The sequence below is a fragment of the Rhipicephalus sanguineus genome, chromosome 2, assembly GCF_013339695.2.
Source record: "Rhipicephalus sanguineus isolate Rsan-2018 chromosome 2, BIME_Rsan_1.4, whole genome shotgun sequence".
NCBI classification, from domain to species: Eukaryota; Metazoa; Arthropoda; class Arachnida; order Ixodida; family Ixodidae; genus Rhipicephalus; species Rhipicephalus sanguineus.
The window spans coordinates 125,921,474-125,930,484 of record NC_051177.1 but is presented as its reverse complement, the minus strand read 5'-3'; the positions used below and the strand labels follow the sequence as shown (position 1 = coordinate 125,930,484).

At 47.2% G+C, this 9,011-nt stretch overlaps 1 protein-coding gene across 1 annotated transcript; it reads right to left on the bottom strand.

The window, feature by feature from the left end:
- Window positions 1-1,221: 1,221 nt before the first annotated feature.
- On the bottom strand, window positions 1,222-6,532 carry LOC119383643 (clavesin-1). Its single transcript, XM_049412919.1, has 5 exons — window positions 6,436-6,532; window positions 5,423-5,674; window positions 3,776-3,999; window positions 2,968-3,077; window positions 1,222-1,431 (listed from the first exon to the last, which is right to left on the bottom strand). Exons 3-5 carry the CDS (start codon window positions 3,978-3,980, stop codon window positions 1,255-1,257), a joined length of 492 nt encoding a protein of 163 aa, XP_049268876.1. The 5' UTR covers window positions 3,981-3,999; window positions 5,423-5,674; window positions 6,436-6,532; the 3' UTR covers window positions 1,222-1,254.
- Window positions 6,533-9,011: the final 2,479 nt, after the last annotated feature.

The following is a 9,011-nucleotide window of genomic DNA, read 5'->3' as shown; positions in this document are numbered from 1 at the left end:
CCTGGTCAGTATTTCGAACCCGGGACGTACGCCTTACCGATGCGGTCGCTCCACCAATTGAACTAACGAGGAGGCCAGCAATTGGTAGCGCGTGGGCGAACTAATTAACAGCTGGAAGCGCATAGGCACCGAATATTCCCAATTTCCTCTTTCATAGCCCTGTCTCCACCTGGCGTGATGCCCTGCTAAATTACTCGAATCTTAAGGATGAAAAAATTATGGTAGCTTCGCAGTAGTAAAGGCAAGCCTGAAGGAAGAGCGGAGCTGGGGCGACCGTCCTTGTTTTTTGTACCTGTTGCTTTCTTTTTCTTTCTTCCTATTTCTTTCTTTCCTTCCTTCTCTATCTTTATTTACCTTTCCTTGCTTTCTTTCTCCCTCTCTTTCTGCTTTTCTCTCTCTCTCTCTCTCTTTGTTTCTCCTTATTTCTTTCATTATTTCTCTCTTTCTTTCTCATTCTGTCTTGCTTTCTGTTTTTTTCTCCCTCTTTTTCGTATCTGTTTCTTTCCATGTCTTTCTCTGTTTTTCGAAGCTTTTATGCCTTTATTCCCGTTATTTACCCGAATGTGGCGGGATCGAATCCCGGCCGCGGCGGCTGCATTTTCGATGGAGGCGAAAATGTTTGACGCCCGTGTACTTAGATTTAGGTGCACGTTAAAGAACCCCCAGGTGGTGGAAATTTCCGGAGCCCTCCACATACGGCGTCTCTCATAACCATATTTTGGTTTCGGGACGTTAAACCCCCGATATTATTATTATTCTCTTTATTTCTCGCTATTTTTCTATTACTCTTTCTGTCTATCGCTTTCTACCTCTCTCTCTATTTTCTGTTTCTCTTTTGTTTCTATCTACTTCTTTCTATCTCTTTCTTTCCCTCTCTCTTTCACGTGTTTCACGCGCTCCACGTCGCCGAGCAGAGCTTCCGTTTAACGCTCGCGCCTGCTGTATTCGGTAGTGGGGCTTGCCGAATTCCTGTGGCACACGCATACACATGCACATACACACTTGTGGTTTTATGCGTACACCAAAGTTCTTAAGCCGGCTTAAGCTGCTCTGCCGTTAAAAAGAAGCCTGATTTTTACTAGAGGTTCGTTTGTTGACGTAAGCCAAACACTGGTGATTATAAACAAGGGAGTAGGTGCAGGGAGGCCGTGAGCTTCCTTTCCATTTTGTGTGTTGTAATGCAAGCTCGAAATGTTGGTATATTGAACGTTGATTGCGAGAAAGTTTGCCTGATATCGCAACCATTCCGTTTATTTACGTTGACGAGTAGCCAAACTGACTCATTTGTTCAAAATGTCTGGCGTTGCTGAGGAAGAATTTCTCCTGTCTGTGGTAGTCGAAGTCCTCCCGCTCTCCGCCGCACTCTTTTGGTATGATGTCGGAAGGAAGAATGTCGTGCAGAGCCGAGAAGTCGCTTCCAAGTAGTCGGACCTGAAACGGAAGAACGAACATAACATAATTTTCTTGGAAAGCCGAAATAATTATAGCATTCTAGTTTAGATTTCAGCTGCGTATTCTATGTTTGAAATTTTATACGTGGGCTCCGGCTTATATAATTGAACAACGAAACTAAAGCTACGAAACTACACTACACTAATCGTATATTCGGACACTGAAACGACTGAAACCTAAGCCTAGAGCAACGGTACGAACAGTATGTGGAGTATAAAATGGTTAATTGCAGCGATTGCATATCCCTACCAACCATGCTGCAAACGTTGCATCGTTGCTTGAAGGGCCTTGAGGAGTTCGCATTCGTGAAATGCGCTGCGCGCCCTTATGCGTATAACAACAGCAAACGACAGATCGGTGTCATCTATAACATTACACCAGATGCTTTAGTCTAAGGAGCAAAACGCACATAATATGCGTAGCACAGCACATTGTTTTGCTGAAATTGCGCCACCATGCGACTGTTTCGTATGGCTCACATTTCCTGGTCAACAACGGAAAACAAAAGAAAATAAAACGTACAGCTATCGCCTTAAGACTACCCGGTATGCTAGCAAGTAAGCTGCTGGAAATACTGCATGGGCTATTATCGCTTTCTGATGCGAAATGCGACAGCAGTTACCAAGGAGGCAGCTTATATTTCAAGTATCAAAACTAGGAAAGAAGACGACTTTTAAGGGCTCGTTTTTCTTCGTTAGACACAATATTAATGAGCACTAACAGACAATAATGCCAAGGAAAGTACAGGGGATGTTATTTGTAGTAATTAGAATATAAATGGGAAGAAAGTAGAGTGGACGAAAAGATAACTTGCCGCCGGCAGTGACCGAACCTGCGACCTTCGAATGACGCTTCCGATGCTCTACCACGGAGCTACGGCGGCGGTCATCCTCCTGTCCACTTTATGGGCTATATATGTACATTTAAACCTAGGAGTGTTGTGTTAGTCAGCGCCAATCGCAGCTATGGCGGCGAGTGTGGAACACTTTTTCTGCCTGTTGGCGTCACGTAGCACGTGATGTTTTTTACGAACCGGCAGCTGACCAATAATCCCTCGCATACTACCTGGAGGCATCAATCTGCCAGAACGAGACCCGAAACGAGTATCGAAACTGAAAGGTGGCGGCACAAAAATGTGGTCTTGCTGTGACTTTCCCAGTATCAAGCAGAAAGCATACAAGCAATAAGTGGACATTTCATCAAGGATGTTACTGTGCAAATACACGTGTCTGCGTGCGAACGAGTTGACCGTCTTCTCTTCTGTAAATCCGATCGATGACGCACGCATTACACATTGTATGAACGAATGGTTGGATACGTGGTTTTAGTCACACAATTTATCAAATAGATTTCAGCCAATTAAGACGTCTGGTGACCCAACAGAACGTATAGACAGACATCGTACAATGGGAAAACACAAGACCATACACGTATATTATTTTGCATGCACAACGCAGCCATGCGCTTGCTACGTATCACACGACTTTCCGTGGAGGATACTCAGCTTCCACATACCCTTTTCCTTAATTTCGGTGACATGAGTGACTTGATGAGAGTGTAAGCAATACTGAGATGGTTGGTGTGTTTACAAAGTAAAATCCCTTGATGCGGACTGGGAGAGAATCCTGAAGGAAATACATGTAGAAGTAATTATTGCAAAGCGGTTCTACGCTATATCATTACCCTGCTTCACCAACAGTAAATAGGTGATATCAACGGTAGCTGCTTCCAAATGATTGTGTGTAATTACACAGGCTGAAGTAGCTTTTACGCAAAAAGAAGTTGCCATGCACTGTGATGGTAAACGAGTCCCGGAAAACCGAACTTCACTGTTAAAGAAAAAAGAACGTTTTGTAGATCCTACTAAGATGTCATGCTAAGGTTGCTGAGATGTGATCGCTCTGCAATTGGCGTGTGTTAGTATGCTAATAGACGCCAATACGATAGTGAATTACCCGACACCTGCATTGGATTTGCTGTAGTGAGAAGTTACTGAACGCGTCCATGATAATTGTTGGGGTTTAACGTCCCAAAACCAAGATATGATTATCCGAGACGCCGTAGTCGAGGGCTCCCGAAATTTCGACCACCTGTGGTTCTTTAGCGTGCACCTAAATATAAGTACACGGGCCTCGACCATTTTCGACTTCTTCGAAAATGCGGCCGCCGCGGCCGGGATGCTGCACGCGTCCACCAAATTGTCCGTAGGCATAGCTACTTATTCATAGGCGCGTCCTTCCTTCTCATCCCCCCGCTCACATAGACCAACTCGATCGCAGTGTTTTTGCACACAAAATGCACGCCGTGCGAAAGATTTGCTTGCTAAACTCCACGGGCTCGGAAGCAGCACGCACCTCTATGATAGTGAGTGCTCGACGAAGAAACCACGGTGATAGCACGAGGAGATGGTGCATACTGAAGCCTTCCATGTCTATGATAGCCACAGCACCGCGAATCTGTGTCTCTTCTGAGAGGAGGTTGCATTCGGTGGCCACCAATAGGCACCTGATGACTCGTCCATTGAACATATGCTACTATGCCAAGCTCCTGGAACGACAAAAATGGAGAGACGATCGTACACTGCACGATGCTGTGGAGCATCCTTCCTCCATTCAAGTGACACGCGTCGCACGCTTCAAGCGCCTGCGTGCAGTGGCGATGCTGCAATAATGGATAACGCCTTGCTCGGCTATTTGTCCATGAAAACTCATGTGCCGGTGTGAATGACAGCGTGATATAGCGTCACAGTTGATACTTGACGAAAGCCAGCAAAAGAACGGGACACGAGAAAGAGTTCCAGCAGTGTGTGTGTCTGCCTCTTTCTCGTGTCCCGTTCTTTTGCTGGCTTTCGTCAAGTATCATGGACCAACTGGCCCAGATCTCAACTCTTCTGCAGCGTGACAGCTCGACGAAGACCAAGACAGCAGTATGGTTCCCTACCGTATGTACCCGCATACTAGCAGTACTGGCCAGCACTGGTTAATGTTTGCTCTAGGATAGCTAGTATCGGCCAATGTAACAAACGTAAGTTTGTTAAGTGATGGCTGTTAGTGGACAAAATCATGGTGCAAGGAAGCAGCGAAGTTTAGGTGCCGCAGCAGGTAATCATAACACGCAGTCGGTGCAAAAAGGATTAGGTCATTACAGTTACACAGGTACAACTAAATCCACGTATAGTTTTTAGGCGCAATCTGTGAATTCTTCAGTGGAAAGTTTCTGAAACATTTAGTTTCGTTGGTTTATTCGCGTCTCTTAAAACACAAGTGGTAATGACTTCACAGACAGTGAATTTTTGTGTAGAAATCCCCTTGTTAATAAAGAAATGGCGTGAAGAAAGATAAAGTTGCTGCTTTTGGGCCATTTTCACGGTCGGGGATAACGTCAAATGTAGAGTAGTGGCGTAATGTCATCGCTATTATAATAAAAGTCGAGGTATCAATGACAGTGAAAGCGCGTCACCTCGTGTCTTATAGAAATTGTTTCGGGGAACAAACGCTTACATTCACTACCACTTAATATTCTGCATCAACCAAAGTAGGGCCTAATAGTTTCGACGAATGTCCAGGTATACGCGAAACGTTCCGATAGGTAAAAAAAAGCGGTCTCCAGCACTTACTAGAATTACATTTCAGCCTATCTCGTGTATACACGTCCTTTGTTAAAAGCCTCTCTTTCTTTCTTTATTTTTTCTTTATTTATTATATCCTCAAAGGTCCCGTGTGGGCTTTACATGAGGGGTGGGCGACATAAGATGGCGGCATCGATGAAGGTGTAAGTTAGGATGTGGTTGAGCCTGCTTCCTGGATGGCATTTTTGAAGCGCGCAAAATCGCGGATGACTGCTGCTTCGTTCGGAAGGTCATTCCAGTCTCGGGCGGCGCGCAAAAAGAAGGACTGCTGTAATGAGGTGGCTTGCCTCGCCTCCTGAGTCGTATCAAGAGTAGGAGGTAAATTTAGGAGGTGTAACTTACCGAACCTAAGATATCCTGCAGCTCTGCGCAGAGGATCTCGCTTTTTCGATGACAAAATCAGCTTGTGTTCATAGCACACTGTCTGGTACGGAATGCTGGATGGTGTGAGATTTTCAAAATACTCGGGAACGTCCTTGCGAATGCGAAAGTAGTTTTTGATCCTCTTGAGTGCGTCTTTGACTCGGTATTTGCGGGCTCGGAGAAACATGAGCAGGAATGCATCGTCTTGAGGTAGTCGCAAGTTCTCCTCACCTGCAAGAAGAAAAGATTATTTGTAGACGTGTTGGCACGGCAGTGCGCTTGAAGTTACGGAGACTAACTCATGCACAACAAGCAGTGGAGATAACGATTAATATCGGTATACTCCGCCGGCATCGCGATAAACATTTTTGCTCTCTGTCTGACACACACACACACGCCACACATGCCACGCGCACACCACACACACGCCACGCGCACACACACACACACACACACACACACACACACACACACACACACACACACACACACACACACACACACACCACACGCACACGCACACACGCACACACGCACACACGCACACACGCGCACACACACACACACACACACACACACACACACACACACAAGCGTGCGAGTGCGCCATGCATGCACAGAAACAAACTTCACGGTGATAATATTATCTGGGGTTTAACGTCCCAAAACCACGACATGATTTTGAGAGACGCCGTAGTGAAGGGCTGCGGAAATTTCGACCACCTGAGGTTCTTTAACGGGCACCTAAATCTAAGTACACGGGCCTCAAACATTTTCGCCTCCAAAACTTCATGGTGAGCGAACATACGCATAATTTTACAGCCTAAAAGAAAACCGGCTCTCTATATACCCAGACAGTCAAATGCTGTAGCAGGCTTACTTTTGATGAGGGTAGATAAAATATATAAACGGGTTACAGTTTTTATTTAGTATAACAGCTCGCCTCGACAAACCAATCGTCAGTGACGGAAGCCAGAACGAGTGCGACATACCTTCAAGAAGTTGCCTTAAGTCCTCCAGGCATCTTCGTTTCACTTCCGGTGTTTCACCCAGCTCTTCCCTCGCCAGGTCTCCAAGCATTTCACTTGACGGTCACATCAGTGTCATCACGCAAGGCCGACTAGGACACAAATATAAAAGGCGGTCAGAATATCGTGAAGCTCTTCAGCCAACTATTAGAGCCGCAAGAGCACTGCAATGTGCATTTCATTGTCACTGGTTTTACAGCGCTGCCGGAATCTTCATGTTTACGTTGTTGTAACCGGCAATACAAGGAACCGGCCTGCAAGGGACGCTCATCAGCGTACCTGCCATACGCTGTCCGCGTTCCACAGGAACGCGGGAAAATCACCTGGTGCGCTGCGAGGAACGCGCATCGGCGGGCCTGTTATACGCAGTCAGCGTCTAGCGCGTGCTCGGACCGAGATAAAAGGAGCGCGTCGGGTGTGCGCTGGGGACTCACTGGCCTTCGCTCGCCCTCTCGTCTCGCTCTGGCCCTATGATGTAAAGGCGCGTCTCTACGCCTTGGTTGTTAAACCTCCTGTAAATATGTAAATTAAACAGGTTTCTTCTTGTACGTGTGAAGCGCCGCAAGAGTCCTTCTTCGCCGGAACCTGTGGCAGCCTCAACCCCTCCTCGGTCACATCAACTGGTTGGCAGCGGCGGGATCCGTTCGTGTTCTTTCCTGGTACCGATGCTGGTGAGTGCTCACTTCCGTAGAGATTCTACCAGGTGTTTTGGATAGATGGTGATGTTATCCAAAGGGTAGATGAGTTGCTGCTTTGTGAAGGCTAGGGTTTATAGAGGTACCTTCACGGCAGTTTGAGCAACGGAAGTCTGCACGGGGTGGCCATGGATTTGAACAATTGAGAAAACCGGATTTAGTGCTCTTGTGCGAGGAGCTGGGGATTGAGGTGGCTACTATACATAGAAAGCCACATTTAATACAGGCATTAAGGATTCTGGCGCGGATGGGAGGAGCTTGCCGAGTGCTGGGAGCTAATTCAGGAGAGGATAAAAAGGGCACAAGAAGACGAAGAGCGAGAGACCGTCAGCGTAAAGAAGAAGCGGAAAGCCAAGAAAGGGAGCTTGAGCGCTTGCGGCTTCAGCTTAAGATTGCAGAGGCAAAAGGTTCTAGCGGTCAGGGAACAGAAAATGTAAGATTCAGGCAGGCGCACGATTGAGCATGAGGGACCTCTTGCGCCTTACAAAATGAGCGAGGACATTGCGTTGTTCCTTATAATTTTGAAAGACTGTGAGAGGATGGGTTTGATCGTGCCACGTGGCCTCAAACTACTAATGGTATTGCCCTGCGAAGCAGCGGACACGCTTGCGCGTTTGCCAGCAGTAGACGCGGATGATTACAACAAAGTAAGGCTGCGCTTCTAAAGAAATTCCGGCTTTCAGCAGACGTTTTCGCCGCCGGTTTAGGGACGCACAAAAAAAACTGGCGAGACATTCCAGGAGTTCGCATTCACATGAAGCCGATTTGGTGGAGTGTTAAAGGGAGAAGGTGCATATGACGATCGTGACAAGGTAGTGGACTTGTTCTGCCTTGAGCATTTACGGGTGCTTGGATGAGGAAACGCGCCTATGGATTCAGGACAGACCGGCGAGAGGACATTGACGCGCGGCTGAGCTAGCTGATGAGTACAGCGTCCGTCGCATGTCAGAGAAAGCACGCGTTCGTCCGTTCAGCAAAGTGCAGCGCAGTGATTGCCCTGAACGTAAAGGCGTTTGTTATAAGGAAGAGTACCGAATGGAACCACCCAGTAAAGGCGACAGAGTTGTAAAGAATGCGCCCGAGAGCGGAGCGATGGGAAAGACGGGAAAGACGATAGTTTTGAGGCAAGGAAGCCACTGCTGTGTTTCCGGTGCCAAGAGCCAGGGCACATAGCGGCTGGCTGTCGGAACCCAAGGTAGTGTTCGCCATCACAGGCGCTGACGACGAAATATGCAACTCTTAAAGCCTTACCTACGAGACGTAGTTGTAAACGGAAAGAAATGCAAAGCCCTTCGTGACACCGCAGCCACTATCGACATTGTCCACGCCGATTGCGTAGAATCTAGAGACTTCACGGGTAAGTGCGCGTGGATAAAGCAAGTGGTAGAAAAGAACAGCGTGTGCCTCCAATCGCAAGGGTAAAGATCAAAGGACCGTTTGGGGTGCTAGAGACTGAGGCGGCAGTATCTCCGAATCTGCCGAAGCAATACCATTACCTGTTCTCCAACAGTCCGACTTTCAGTTAAAAGAAAAGTCTTAGCTTTGGAGACCTCGTGGCACCGGCCATTGAGCTGAAGCGAAAGCAACGCAAACGCCGACGGCCTTAGTCGAGGCTTTCCGTCGCTGAATAGCTAAAGGAAACGCAGCACTGCGAATTCTTTTCGAGACCTTTGTCTGACTAAAGTGCTGCTATTTAGCTTTGTGTGTGTACATTTTACTTTTTTTTGTTCAAATTCACTTGGTCACCACCCTAGGGTAGGCTTCTGCTGTGCAACAAATTAAGATAGGAGCCTCGAAGTAACCGGTGGATCTCGGGAAAGCCTGGTGAGATCTCAGGGAAAGCTT

Coding starts and splice junctions, on each gene's coding strand:
- LOC119383643 (XM_049412919.1), bottom strand. CDS start 3,980: ATGTTCAATGGACGAGTCATCAGGTGCCTATTGGTGGCCACCGAATGC. Junction 3,078..3,775: donor TTCCGAGCCCGTGGAGTTTA/GCAAGCAAATCT, acceptor TATTTCCTTCAG/GATTCTCTCCCAGTCCGCAT. Junction 1,432..2,967: donor CACCGAAATTAAGGAAAAGG/GTATGTGGAAGC, acceptor CTTCCGTTTCAG/GTCCGACTACTTGGAAGCGA.